Source organism: Magallana gigas, chromosome 6 (genome assembly GCF_963853765.1).
Source record: "Magallana gigas chromosome 6, xbMagGiga1.1, whole genome shotgun sequence".
Classification (NCBI taxonomy): domain Eukaryota; kingdom Metazoa; phylum Mollusca; class Bivalvia; order Ostreida; family Ostreidae; genus Magallana; species Magallana gigas.
Window position 1 is genome coordinate 52277701 of NC_088858.1, and position 15984 is coordinate 52293684.

Genomic DNA, 15984 nt, shown 5'->3' on the forward strand with positions numbered 1-15984 from the left:
TTGCAGCTAAATTATTTTAACTTGCCTGTATGATCTACTGAGGTGTTGCTAGTAGAATTTCCCATGATGACCATTAACTTCTCTGAGATCTTCGAATTCACATTCTATTTTTTTCTCAGTTCATGTTACAAAAGTATCCAACGAATAAGGAAAATAATACATTTTTTGTGTTCCTTTTTGTTCAAGTCATGTCCGTTCCATATCCGTTGTTTGATTATAAGCAGCATATTTGATTAGTTTTATATATTGAACATTTTCTAAATATAGTTTTAGAACTTACAAATACAACGATGTTAAACAAAATTGTTTTCAAAACAAAATTTCACCAGCTTCTAACGTATTTGTTTAAAAAAAAATTCATAATAACCATGATGCTCGTAATTCCAAAGAGAACTTTTGTTTTAAAATATAACACATTTTTTTCCTTTCTTAAACGTTTTCATGTGTGGTAAGCCATGTTCATGTAATTTCCATGTTCTATTCTTGTTCATCAATGATAAACATGTTCTTTAATTGTATCACGATACGTTTTACTTATAGTATTGTTTAATTGTCTTTTATATAATAGTAATTTTTTTAGGCAATATTGTCCCGATATATCTTTCAGAAAACTGATAGAAAAATCGATTTTTTCTCATGCGTAACATTTGTAAAGTAAGGTAATCATCAATACAACATATCTCTATTATGATATTGAAAAGATAAATTTCTAATACTAAAATTGTTTAAAATATAAATAATATGTTGGTTTTTTTATAGAATATTTCTAAAACTTTATTGATTGTTTTGAATTTGGGTTTTTAGATGAATAAAGTTTTTTGTAAGTCTGTTAAGCATATAGTAAGTAAATAAGTAAGTAAATAATTTATTGAAGTGACATGTGTTATAACAAATTACAAAATGTTATACAAAATAGATATTGAAACACCCGGCCCATTGGGCCTATATTTCACTCTAAATACAATTATAACATATATACACATATTACGCATTGCGTTTTTGTACAATAATGATTGTCTGTGAAGGTAACATTCAAGTAAATATTTAGAGGTTTGTCTCGGAAAATTTGACAGTAGAAAAAAAAATACAGTCTAAATTTGACTTTACTAGTCTTGGATTATATCCTATATTATTAAATAATTCCCTTCTAAAATCAGAATACATTGTACAATTCAACAGAAAATAACTCTCGTCTTCTATTTCATTTAATACACAAAAAGTACATATTCTTTTATTGAGAGGTTCCCCCTTATATCGCCCCGTTTCAATTCTAATTGGGAGTATTCCACATCTGAATTGTGCCAAAATATGGCTTTGAGATTTTGAGATGTTCATATAACTACAATTTTCGGCGCCCAATAATTGCGCGTTTATGATTGATTAATCTAAAATCTACTCAAATCCTGTAAAAAATTGTTTAGATAAATTTCTAGGACACTTATCTGCAGAAAATGTCACCTTACTTGTCTCATATATTCTTTTAACGACATCTCCATCCCCGTTAAATGAAGTGGTTCTATTTGTTCACGTGCAAAAACGACGACTCAAGTTCTGCACGTGAATTTACACATTTCATTTGAGTTTGGTTAGCGTGCTAATCAAGGAAAAGGTATGTAGGAAGTAAAGTGACAATATCAGTGGTAATTTGCTTGAAGAATTTAATGGTAATATTTTTTCCAGAGACTTTATGTGGACATTAGTATAATTGCTAATATTTTAAACTTATGTGGATATCAGTATAATTGCTAATATTTTAAACTTATGTGGATATTAGTATAATTGCTAATATTTTAAACAGCACTGCCAATTACCTTTTTTTGCTACAATTATATCATATTGTCTCTTAAAAAAGAGTTAGAGGGGGGAGGGGCAACTCCATGATAGTTCAAATTTCTATATGTAAATTTAGGAAAAATGTTTGCTGCGAGAAAAAAATGCCCCTCTGCACCCTCTGGTCCCTAATGTTATGAAACTTATTACAACCTATAAAATAGGAAAGTGCATACCCATAATAACATACAGCAAAATATAATAGGTGGTTGAAAAATCTCTATAGCTAGCCTATCTCTTTACTTGTGCGCAAATTAATGTGCTAGTTTCATTAATTACAAGGATATCTTAAAACTTGGCCAAATTTACGGCGACCAGGAAGGGCCAGACAAAAGAAAATTATTCATTTGGACGAAAGAGGTTTTTGTTCAAACGAATAACTAGCTTATTTAAATATGATAAATAAAATAAAAATATTAATCTAAAAAAAATTATTTGTTCGGGTGAACGAAAATTTGTTTGGACGAATTATCTATTTGTTTGGACGGATAAATTATTCATTTGGACAGATAAATTATTTGTTTGAATGAATTAAGATTTGGCTCAACGAATTAGCTATTCGTTCTGACAGATTTAAGTTTCTTGTCTAAAAAGACAATATATTTGACGAGCAATTTAAACAATCTAATCTGGTTATGATGTTAATAAAAGGGAGGAGGAGGGTTGTGATCAAGCCACCCTGTTTTTGGAATGCTATGTTAGCTTATCAATGAAAACCTACTGTATGTCAGATTCAACTATATTTACACGAAGGTCTTCATTTTGCTATTGCACCAACTGAAGAAGAAGAAGAAGAAGAAGAAGAAGAAGAAGAAGAAGATGACAACTTTGACAGCTCTCTTCAAGCAGTACCTGTGACATTCCAAAGCATGATGTCCCTCTGTAAAACTTGGGCAGATAAACCACGACAGAAGAAGAGTGAGGGTAAATATGCAGTTGACGGCCTCACATACAGCATGTGCGAGAAAAATGACTTTGTCATAGAAGGAATTCTCTTTGCTCATAAAACCATCTACAAGATGACCTTGACATCACCAACAGGGTGAATTAAAAATAGATTGATCACGTTATGATTGTCAGTAAGAGGAGGCACCTTCTAAAGGACGTGCAAGCAATTCGCCATGTTGACATCGATAATGACCACAACCTTGTTATAGCCAAGATTTGTATTAAGATGAGAAAGGCCATGGCAGGGTCTAGTAACAGCACGGGTTTGATGTTACCGAGCTTAAAGACCCGGGTGTCAGAGTAAAACTTAATATCAAAGGAACAGCACACCCCAAGTCGAAACAACTCTCACTTTCGATCAATTCCATCCGGCCATAATTGATGCAGTGACGAAAGTAACAGGTTAAAGGATATTCAAAGACACGTGGACTACCCTGTAGAGTGGAACAAGAAAACAAATGCCTCCTAGATGCGAAATCACATGTATTGAGAGAAAAGACATTTGCCTAGTTTAAAAAGAAAGATAAGATAGTGAAGAAGTTAGAAAAGAGATTTAAGCGCTGCTACACAGAGCAACTTGCTAAAAAAGCACAGAAAGCTGCCGAAATAAAAAACATGAAAACCGTTTACCAGATTACGAAGAATTCAAAAATGATCAGAGTCTCAACCGAAACTTCCCTGTTAAAACAGAAGACGGTTCAGCAACTACAAAGAAAAAAATGTCAAAAGTAGAGAGGTGAAGAGAACTTGTAATCTATGTTCTGCGTTGTTTAAAGCCAAAACTTGTTACGTTTTCTGTCATACTGTCATTAAAATCTTAAATTCTATAACTTAACGAGGCCGAGTACAGATCGAGCGCCGTGCTTTTGCGCGTCTTTTTTATGCAGCCGTAGGTGCAAGGTTATAACTTCCTTTTGTATTTTTTTTTTTACAAAATAAAAATACATTTAATATTCATAAGTTGAGAAATATTGAGTTAATGATCTTGCTAGGGTTTATATGCTAAAATGGCGGTCATGCGTCATCCTTCTCGGTATTATCCACTATGTATAATCAAAAAGGAAAGAGTGTGACTTGCTCATTCATTCAAGGCGGAAATGCCTATTTTGAATAAAAATTTATTGCCAGAGCATCAACATAAACATATAAGCATTTTAAAAATATTATTTTGTTAGAAATTAATTTTTCTAAGCCAATCTATACCGCAATTTGCTAAATAATGAAAAATATCAATTTTGGACTAACCCTTGTACCAAGCCAGGAGGTATACACTTTGTATATTTTCACCATTTGGTGACCTTTTACAATAAAAGTAAAAGAAATTCCAGCGCAGAAATACAGAAAATATAGGGAGAATTAGAACATTTGACACTTTGACAGGCAAATGAATCGATTGTGTTATACAGCAATATTTCGTTTTTAAAAAAAGAACAACACGATCAATATTTCCAAAGTACAAAAAACACTATGTCACAAGACTTAAGAAAAGTACTTGTAAACTTTGCAGAGTATATTTATTCCTGTCTTTCTTAGGAAAAACCAAGAGTGTTCACACAAGCAAAACTTATATCTATATATAAATTTCAATTGATCACCATTTAATATGTGTATCATTTGCAGACAATTACGTTGATTTCCTTGATATTCTTAGCATAAAAACTCACGAAACAAGCCAAAAATATTTAACTTTTATCTCAAAAGAGATATTACTAAAATATGTGGATCCGTGTTTAACACTGAACATCAGAAATGATAAAGTAATATCGAACAATCTTTTTAATTTCAAAACAAAAATACGGTAACTTCAAAATTGAAAATTCAACTCAACATTGACTTTGTAAATGGAATTAGTTCAAGAAACGTGAATTGAAATGTGAAGCACTAAATCAGTCATAAACATGTATAAACAATGTCTTCCATAATCTGCAAAAGTATTTTGAACAAAAATATCCAAATCGATTGAAAGGAAATTTTCTTTGTTCAGCGTCAATGCAATTGCAAATTTTAAGAGAATACTAGGATTTTTCCATAAAAAGTAAAACGAATCACTTGTTAATAAACCCTGATTCAGTCATGAAGTCTGTTTATTGTCAGCACCACTTGATTAAAGATGATTCACGATGATGTTTGGTTTCCTCGAGTATGCACCCGCCCTGTGTTGTCTGCTTAACATCCGTAATTGTACATTTTCGTCCAAAGCATCACTAAATAAGATATATCTATACTACTATATTAAAATAATAGACTCGAATTTTTAGTCTTTAATACCGAGAAATCGGAAGAATACTGTCTTTTGTTTTATATATTTTAAACATCTTTGGTACATGAAGATTACCAATTTGTTTTTATTTTTTCTCAGTTAAGCTTCGCTAATTAATAATCAACGAAAATTCCTCAAAAAATCCCGGAAATCACCTGGATTTTTTGGATTTTACAATCTTGCACTTGCGCAATACATTCACACTAACGGGATCTTTAGTTTATATTTGTTTCCACAATATCACATCTGCCTGCATAAACTCAGAAATGATAATACAAATACGGGTAAATTTTCATTGGACTTTTGCTATATATTTTGTTCATATAAATTAATGATTTCTTATGAGAGAAAGTATAAAATAACAAATATACATTTCAACTAAGCACTTACTTTCATCTTCGTGATGACAAAAAATATTTGATTACATGCAAAAATGTTACATTATATTTGTTAGGAGAGAGATGATAGAATATGTTTTATCGTAAAAATGAATAATGTGCTACAGATCCAGTTTTACAAAGAATATACGATTACGTGTACGTTGGTGAAAAGGTGTTGAGTTCTTCCATTCTATGGATTAAAATTTTTAGTTGAAAGGTATTTGCAGTCTCAAAAAGGTTTGTTGTGATGTATTTGACTGTTATTTTCAAGGCAACATCATTCATTAACTTTCTCCAAAATCGTTCCAGAGCGATTCTGCAATTTTCTGCTACTTTACGGGTATAAGTAAGGGAGGGGCTTTTCCCGAGACACAGTTAGGTTATTCAAACTAAGGAAAGTGTAGTGAAATTAATAGCATTATTGTAGGCTTATAGCTTTGTTATGTAAATGTCAATAATAAGGTGTATCGATGTACCTATTTCTAAATGTTCGATATGCAATGTCAACCCGTGCACGCACGGGTCAAAGTCTAGTATTTTGTAAATGTGTTAAAAAAACAAATTGTATGATCACGTGACTTTGTCTTTTTTTTTTTTTTTTAAGGTAGGAATTATCTAAAAAGAAGTCTTATTCACAAGAAAAGATCTCTATATAATAAGCAGAGTTGTAGAATATGCATCTCTTAACTTAGAGGACACTTTTTAAATATAATTCTTATACTCGCTTAGAGTTTCATTAAGATTCGTTGGTTGTAAATTAAATTAAGAATTCGCTTAATTTAAATGATATTATATAAAACTCTTATTAAGTTATAATGCAATCAGCATATAATTGTCAGACTGTCAGATTCCTAATATTCCTATAAATCAATATTCATATAAGGGGAATGTAAAGATGAATAGGTATCAAACTAATCCTTACCGAATTCAAGCTATACATTTAGACAACTTTAGTAGCGATAGAAATTATTGTGTGCTTATAAGAAAAATATGGTTAAATATGTAACTAGTTTTTTTAAAGAATATTTTCCCCCCAAATCACAGACTATACTTTTTTGATAACTCAGCTGCACCAGGATAACGTGAATTGTGTTTAAGTGTGCTTTAAATATAAATCATATCAAATATGAATGGTTTCATTTCGTAAAAGTTGTACTTAAAACTTTTAAACAATCTTGTAGTAGTAATAACAAAATCCTTTTCTAAATAAAGATAACCTCATTATAAATAAATTGGAATCAAACTGAGGTTCACAGTTGAAAAAGAGGGCTTCTTGGACATACCAACAATGCATTAAATTGGAGTCAAACTGAGATTTCACAATTTAAGAACAGGGCTTCTTTGACATAACAACAATGCAATATATTAGAGTCAACCTTAGAATTCACAGTTTACAAAAAGGGCTTCCTTGACATAACAACAATGCAATAAATTGGAGTCAAACTGAGATTTAACAGTTTAAAAAGAGGAATTCTTGGACATAACAGCAATGCATTAAATTTGAGTCAAACTGAGATGTCACAATTGAAAAAAGAGGGCTTCTTTGACATAATGTTCAACAATGCAATGAATTGGAGTCAAATTGGGAATTCACAGTTTACAAAAAGGGCTTCTTGGACATATCAACAATGCATTAAATTGGATTCAAACAGAGATTTCCCAGTTCAAAAAGAGGGTTTATTGCAGAAAACAATGCAATAAATTGGAGTCAAACTGAGATTTCACAGTTTAAAAAAGGACATATTGGTCATAACAACAAAGCATTAAATAGGAGTCGACCGAGATTTCACAATTGAAAAAGAGGGCTTATTGGACATAACAATAAAACAATAAATTGGAGTCAAACTAATTGTTTCACAGTTTAAAAAGAGGACTTCAAGGACAATGCATTTAATTTTTCTGACATGATTGTGAAAGTACAATAAAAATATCAATTGTAAAGTTGTAAACATGTTTATGATGTGGTCGTACTGACCAATCGCAATGATGTGTCATATTTTAAATAAATTAGAGTCAAACTGAGACTTCACAGTTTAAAAAGAGGCCTTCATGGACATAACAACAATGTTTTTAATCTTTCTGACATGATTGTGAAAGTACAGGTAAAATATTAGTTGTAAATTTGTAAACGTGTTCACGATGTGGTCGTATTGACCCATCGCAATGGTCTGAACCTCTGACCAAGTGATCATTATCTCAAGATTTAGGTAGAGGGCTTCATCGACATTATTTTTCTGCATTCACTTTATCTTCTACTACTGTGAAAGTAGAGTAGATTTTCTAAGGTTTAATACCTTTTGAGTATATCGCGATAGATGGCCATATTGGTCCCGCCTTTGACAAATGGACCATAAAAAATTTGAAAGAGGACTTTATGGAGATATTTACAATATGTGTGTAAGTAGAGAATACAAATTTTTATTACGGGATGGTGAGAGTTTTTTTTTTCACAATTTATATGACCTTTATCCTTAATGTGCCCTTATTCAACAATCATAACAATTTGCCTGTAGTTTTCAAGAACTTTAAAATGTTAAAATGTAAATCGACGACGAATGACGGACACGCATGAAAACAAATTGTATCAGGTCATCCGAGTGACTCAGATGAATAAATACCTAAGTTCTACTTCATAGTATCCATGTTTTCCAAATTTGTATCTCCTTCGTTGTCCAGTCGGCCACCGTACCTATAGTTAAAGCATACCATAAATTAAGAAACGTTATCATCATGTTTTCATGAAAAAATTCATATCCAAGGAGAATAATGCGAAACATACACTAACTGTTGCATCTGAGTGCACCCTAAACACAACTCCAATGTTTTCAGGACCACCATCATTGTCATTATCTCTCCAATTATACCCTTAATAGAATAAAACTCAGTTCATCAAGCAAACACCAACAGAGTGAAACTCTAATTTTGAGTTTTGCCATTTTAATGTGTATCAAAATATTGTTCAGAGCTTTAAAATTTATAAACTTTTGTACCTCTTTTAACGAGACATCCGACCTCGATTAATTGATGACGTTGAAGAATTCTGGGTTCGTCTACAACCATTACTGCAAATCGACCCTGGATTCCATAAGGATACCGATATTGATGACCATTGTCCCACATTATGGATATAAAACCTGCATTTAACAACGTTTTAACACGTATTGTTGAAGCAATTGATGTTAAAAAGCCCTTGAAAGGCCTGATATTACTAAATATTTACATTTACTTTCTTTCCCCCTATAAAATTCCATTGATTTATTTGAGTGATATTTACGCATAACACAGAAGACCAAATCGCAAAATCTGGTGCGTATGAATACAGTCTTCCTTTAGTATTTCTCGAAGAACGTGACTGACTCTCCTCGTGACTTCAAGCCAGATCACGACCAGATATTATACTTACGCTGATTAATATTTCTTGATGTTAACATATTTGCACAGTAAAATAAATTCAATTTATTATAATTTCTTAGTATACCAAAAGTAAATTGATCAAATTACAAAATGAAAAATAAAATTCTCTGTTAAGTTATAAAACCTCTGTGCACTATTTTTGTCAGCATGATTCGGCTGTTCCAATGGCTCTTCCGTTAATTGCACATAACACGTTGAATAAAGCAGAGATTTTTACAAATAAATCATGATTTCGGAAAGAGAATAAATGTTAAAAATGTAAATATAAGCATTGAATCATTATTTTTTGAAAGATGTGGTCTCATAACTGCAACGGTGTGTGCAAACATTTTTTTCATTTTGTATGCACACACCGTTGCAGTTATGAGACCACATCTTTAAAAAAATAATGATTCAATGCTTAAATATACTTACCTCTACGATCATGACTAACAACTGTCCCTGGACCGCGAGAATCTTGTTCATCAAAGTCTGATTGCCAGTCCGGACCCCTCCTAACTCTGGTGCCTATAGGAGGCATATTGATGTCAGTCTCTTTGTAAAAGTTAGGAAAAGATGGTCTCAGTTGAGTGACTAAAAGCTAAATAGAAAAGTATAATATTTTGCCTCTATTTTTGCAAACTATAATAAACAGTCAAAAATTGTTTTCTTAAAATATTCTGTAAATGTGACCTTGCCAAGTTCATATCAAATTAACTCTTTGTATAAGTTGACAGTTGTTTAGAATCTATCACGATGAAACTGTTCCAAATATTTTTCATTCAAAACTGTGTTCCATGTAACAGGAACTTTTGTCTCTGTGAATATTTGTTACCCATTAAATATTCAAAAACTATAGTGTTCATCAGCAATTAATGTGGTATGTTGTCTTATTTTTATTTAATTTATGCGTGAGAAATTTTGACTGTATGGTTACTTGAGTATGTTCATTCACTTCTAATCAGAAAAAGATGATGTTTCATTAACATGTACATAAAAATCGTTATAAATTAGCTTTTGCTCAAAATATGCATCAATAACAAAACTAAACGAGGTCAGTTTGTTTGTTGGTGAACGCAAAGTTGAAAAAAAGTATTGTCATGTATGTCCATATTATGTAAAAAGCCACCGACACTATCTACTGTAGAATACTAATTAAATGCGAGAAATAAATATCCGATGAGCACAACTGGCGAATTTTAATATCTCTCCTTTATTTTTTTGACAGATGTAAACTAAATTTAATCTATGATAAGTATTCGGCAATCGTAACTTTTAATTCTCGCGATTTGATGCAAAATGGTTGAATCGCGGAATTAAATACTTGCATAAGATAATGAATCTATATTTAATTCCAGTACATAACTCATACCTACATCAATAGGAAATGTATGAAATTTGGCATTTAAGTCTGCTTGTTTATTTGATATATTAATGAAATTTTACCTTCCCTCCTGCAAATTGGTGAATAAATTCGTCGAAGTTTGCTGGTGTAATGATTTGTCCATGTGTCCTTCTTACTAATGGCTCTATAATGGACTTAAGAAAAACTTCGAAAAATATAAAGAACGACTTAAAGTTTAAATGAATACAGCCGAGGGTGCTTCATTTTTTTTTATTTTACCTCATCCGTCTTCCCAAGAGGAACGAAGTAAACTCTAGGAGGTGATGTCGATCGTCTCATCATTTCAACTAGCCCGTCTATATCTGCACAAATCTATAAGAAAAATAATAATTCATTCATATATGTGTAACTGGTATGAATTGACATTAAAACCATTAAATACAATGACTCGATCAAAAAGGAGGTATGTCTACCGTTAAACGCTCCTTTATATCTGGAATAAAGTCTGCACATCCGGTTACTCTATCTGGAGTAGCTACTCCGTCTGTTAGGACAATTATGCGAGGGAAAAAGCTGACTCCCTGGAGTGTTGGGATCGTCACTTCAAAAACAGTTTAAAGAAATCATTAAACATCCAAATCAGAAATAGCTGTACTAAATGTTATTTTTTTTTACAACATAGCTGGTATTAGTTCAGTTATTACATTCTCTAGATGCAACACTGTGTGCTAGCAGAATCCCAGCTGTCAAAGGGCTTGGGCCCCCTGGTCTCAACGATTCTGAAAAGTATTCAGAATTTTCACTGGAGATTAAATAATTGATAATAATGATTTAATAGCACTCATTTTAAATGTTAAATGTGCATGCATGCATATATATGCTAGGGAAAGTGTAAGTGGTACTCACGTATTTCCTCTTTCAGTTTTGTGTAATTCATACAACAGCGTCTTACAACTCTGGTGTAACCTCCAAAACAAACCAGTCCAACCTTCTGGTTTGACGACGAATGTTCTAAACCTTACAAAGATAAATACGAGTAACATACTCGGTATCATCTTATGTCATTAACAGACCAATTAACTAATAATCAATTAAGAAATCATATCCAAAACAGAAATAACAGACCTGATAAAAATCTAAGAGATAGATTAATCATCGTCTGGAATGCTTCTCCTGCCATACTGTCTGATGTATCCAGACAGAGAACATTATCTACCGGTTCTTCTAAGGCAACTGTGAAAAATGTATAGTCATAATTTTATATAGATTCACAAACACTCAAATCTACAAAAGCCAAAAAGGCTCATTACCGATTCGAGATTCAAAAATTTGAGATTCGAAATAAGAGATTCAAGATTCGATTCAATTTAGGTTCAATATCTAAATTAACTAATCAAATCCTGGATCTAAAACCGTATCCTAGCAACAACAAACTGTTCGAAATACAAATCATTCGTACATGCATTTACATGTACCTACAAATAAAAGTCATAATAACTCATGTAATGGCTATTTAATTAGAATTAGACCCACACAGTATAAACAATTATATTAGTGCTAAAATTGTGTGCTACGCGAGTCTAAGTAATTTTGTTTGCCCTGTATGTATTCTCCCCCGATATATTTTACCCGTAGTGTATTTGTCCCAAATGCGTAAAATTCGGTTCGCGAAGAAAAATCTGTTTAATGTAAATAATTAAAATTGAGTGTGGTTTTAGTTGTGAAAAACCCCATAGAAATTGTACAACCTCAACCATAACAATCCAAATCCAAATAGTTTATTGTGATATGTAAACGGTGTGACCGTTGGACCGAGCGCAAATTTTAACGCAGTGCACTTTGTTTTTTTTAGGACAATTTTTTTAAAACGCGCGCACACAGTAGGATCCGCCTACTCAAATCATTAGCTAAAGTTAAACTAAACGTCGCGTGCCTCGTACGTAAAACATACAAGTTTTGTCTTCGGACAAAGCCGAATAAAGTTACGTGATTCCGACAAAATTATTTCTTTTTTCGTTGTTTATCAATTTAATTCATATGTCGAGTGCTGGTAGGAAAATTGAATGCTTTATTCAGTGTCTAAAAGATCAGTTCCTTGATGTTAATGTTTTTTTTCATCTAATAATTTAATAAAATATACGTTAAATTAGTCGTGTTAATTGATTGAAGCACTATTGAAACTTATATGGTTTTCACTTGAATTTTTTAAAATAAAATTAAACTTGAATTGAACAATAAATGCAAATCAATCAATGATCAAACTAACTTTATAAAAACAAAATGGCGACCAATATTGATATGGCGGCGCCCAGGGCTGGAAGAGAGAGAGAGAGAGAGAGAGAACCAGTCACCGGTGATCATGATTTCCACAACTATAAACCTACACTACCCTAGGATGCTTCCACACAAGTTTCAGCTTTTCCGGCTGATAAAATTATGAGAAAAATCCTTTTCCTTTGTGCTAAGTGCTGAAATTGGTTGAAAATGGCCTGGTAATTTTGGAGAAAATGTTGAAAATGTGAAAAGTTTACAGACAGACAGACAAACAGATAGACGGACAGTTAGAAGGACGACAGACAAAATGTGATCAGAAAAGCTCGCTTTAGCCTCAGCTCAGGTGAGCTAAAACAGCCATATTAATATTTTTTAAAAGATGCAGTATACACGCTTTGTTTATATCAGACGAACACGATTGGGAAAACAGGGATGTCCTTAGATTAAATGATCATCTTTTGAAATATAAATAGACTTGGTAACCAATGATATAAACTGAGGCAAGGATATAACTGATGTAAAGAAATGTAACTTACTCGTTCCTAAAATTTCATTGGCTTTATCAACCCAGTATCCAACAGGTAATATCTCCTTTTGCGTCAAATTCTCGGAATTGCCTTATGAATCATGAAACAATAAAGCTAAATAATAGCATCGAAAACAAGCTTTATAAGAGCATTTAGAATGATAACATTTGTGTCAAGCACGTTTGACGCATCAAATTGCAGTCTGATACTTTTCCACCGAACATTTAAAAACATGCTTTGGGCATGTTTTTTTCAGTTGCCCCTCTCTGTCTTGTTCTTTTATGTATTGATCAAGAATTATTGACATTTCTGATTCAGAATCGTTTATTTGCACTCCACTGCCAAGTAAAGATGAAGTTTTTACGTTGTCTTTCTTAATGGGGCATGTTCAAGATTTTGGTCAAATTTTAATGTTTACAATGCTTCCGTAAGGCGTTTTTAATTGGCAACCACAATTTTAGTGTCATTCGTTGAGTTATAAGCAAGTTAGAGAGCTTACAAATCTTTGCTCTGTAAACAAAGCGTTTGTTTACATTTTGAAAATCGTAGTAAAAATTCCAGTTTTAAATCTTAAATGAATGTGTTAAATGTTAGAAATGTTTATTTATGCTTAAAAAGAATAGGAAGATACACAAATCAGCTTAAAAGGATTTTTACTAGGAAATTAAGCCTATATAAACAAAAACAGATCACGAGCCTTATTTACATTACAAAGAATTGTAAGCCTTATATCTTGCTTAAAGCGTTAATTTAACGACAGACTCTCAAATTTCATTTGATCATCAAAAATACATTCTTATAGTATTGTTAACATTAAAAACAGAAAAACAGAATTTGACAAAAATCGTGACCATGCTCTTTTAAGTTATTTTAACACGTGAGCCAAACGGATTTTCGAATCTTGTAATAGTATACACTGGGTTTAAAGATTAATAATTCATCTAAACTCAAGGCATTTATGATCGTCGGGGATAAAGAACTGCATCATGGTAAAGAATGATGTAACTGATTTACCTGGAGCCCTTTCAGAATCACAAGGAGCCATGTCCTCATTTTCCTGCTCTATTTTATTTGATGCTAGATCGACATCAAAATTTTCCAATGAAAAGCTATAATAAAATTATAAAAATATATTTTACAACATCAGAATCTTTTATACATGTATCAATGAACGTTGTAATGAAAAATATCTGATTGACCTACTATAAATGAGGAGCTTTTTTATTTTGATGACTTTATGCGGGTACAAGGAACACAGATTACATTACCAAAGGTTTTACTTATACACAAGCTTAACTATATTATCTAGGTCATTTAAAAAAAATAAAAAAATAAAATTGCTCATCTCGATGTTTTATTCAATATTACCATTATACCTTTTCTTTTCAGTGGCTAATTTCGAATTAGGCTTAAAAGGAATAAGGTTGAGGGAGGTTGGAGCTTCTTCATTTTGATGAACCAATAGATTTGATTCTTGCATGGCAGTTTTCTGAATTTTTGCTTTGGCAAATTCTAAAACCTGAATTTTCTTTTCCAGCAGTTTGACTTTTTCATTGAGGTTTCTTAAAATGGTTTGGAGGTTTGCGATGGCATCATCTTTTTCCTTCATCTTTGCCATGACATTTTTTAAAAAGTGTTCTAGCTCTTAAATCAAATATTATAACCGATTACTCAATGTTTATTCAGCAATCCAAATTAAAAAATAGAAACTGATCATCAAAATATGCCTTATAATTTTACCTGTTATCATTTTGAGTCCTCTTTCTTTTACCTCACTTTGAGAGCTTTTAATTAAATAATATTACTGTAGATTTTAAAAATTTTAAAATAAAATGAAAAATGTGATGTTTTCAATATTACTTACATTGAACGTGAGTTCATAACATCAAATATTACGTTGTAGTCTTTTTCCATACTCTCTAAGGATTCATTAGGTCGTTGGACCTACAAATTAAAGTAAAGTATTCATTTCACAAGACACTCCTTTAAAATTGATGTTTTATAGTGACTTAGAATTGCAAAAATAGGACATTACCATTTGTAATATGGCATTTTTAGTTTGTTTGTTTGCTTCTTCAATACAACTTGTTCTTTCATCTTTACAGCAAGAATATTCGAGATGATTTTCAACATCATGTTCTCCTTTTTGTAACGTTGATTCGGCGGAGGCACAAGATAATGAATCATTACTTTCAAAAGCAATGGGTGCACAATCAGTGTGACTCTCTTTGGAGACAGTGTGAAAAGACGGTGAATCCTCTAACTTTTTCAAGTTTTCAATATTTTGAAGGACATCTTCACAAGGCGACATGTCCATTTTCTCTTCCGTACTTGTTTGCACTATGGCATCCAAATAAATCTCATTCTTTTCATGAGAGTTAAGAGAGGTATAATACGATTTTCTCATTTCAATGGTCTTCTCTTTTGACACCGATCCTTTTTCTAATGATAATATGGATGACTTCTTTATATCACTACTCGATCCATGACTAATGACTAAGTTCTGGGAAGTCGAGCGATCAACAGAGGAACCTACATAGACACTTTGATCTGCAACGACAAGAATTGGTTGAATAAAAAAAAAGGAATTGTTTTTTCTTCAACATGCTGAGGATGCCTAGTGAATTCTACGGTAGAACTTGATTTAAGTGACATTTTTCCTTTTAGTTTAGATTATAATCTTCACACCATACATAAGAACACATTAAAATACAATAGTAGTTGACTTGTTAAATAATATGTATACTTTTATCTCTTTGATCTCCACAGGGCGAAAACAATCTTTGAGCAAGTCCTTAAAAGTGACTTAAAGGTGGCGTAAAGGTGGCTTAAAGGATATACAATCTTTAAGTCGCTTTTAAGTCACCTTTAAGCTGAGCTGATAGGTCATTAATGACCAAACGTCTTTAAGTCACCTTTAAGCCATCTTTAAGTCACCTTTAAGCATATTTAAGTGACATTTACGCTCCCTTTAAGTTGTCTTTACACCATCTGTAAGTTCTCTTTAAGTCAAGTTTGATCAAGCTG

The 15984-nt window shown here is 32.0% G+C and overlaps 1 protein-coding gene across 1 annotated transcript; it reads right to left on the reverse strand.

The window, feature by feature from the left end:
* Positions 1-849: 849 nt before the first annotated feature.
* On the reverse strand, positions 850-15504 carry LOC109619418 (uncharacterized). The gene is made up of 17 exons (XM_034467199.2): positions 14993-15504; positions 14822-14901; positions 14698-14741; positions 14334-14601; positions 13972-14066; positions 12967-13047; positions 11282-11389; positions 11063-11173; positions 10861-10935; positions 10630-10757; positions 10436-10528; positions 10258-10350; positions 9247-9412; positions 8409-8552; positions 8198-8283; positions 8037-8107; positions 850-4982 (listed from the first exon to the last, which is right to left on the reverse strand). The coding sequence occupies exons 1-17, from the start codon at positions 15362-15364 to the stop codon at positions 4883-4885; spliced, it is 2115 nt and encodes a 704-aa protein (XP_034323090.2). The 5' UTR covers positions 15365-15504; the 3' UTR covers positions 850-4882.
* Between the last annotated feature and the right edge of the window lie 480 nt (positions 15505-15984).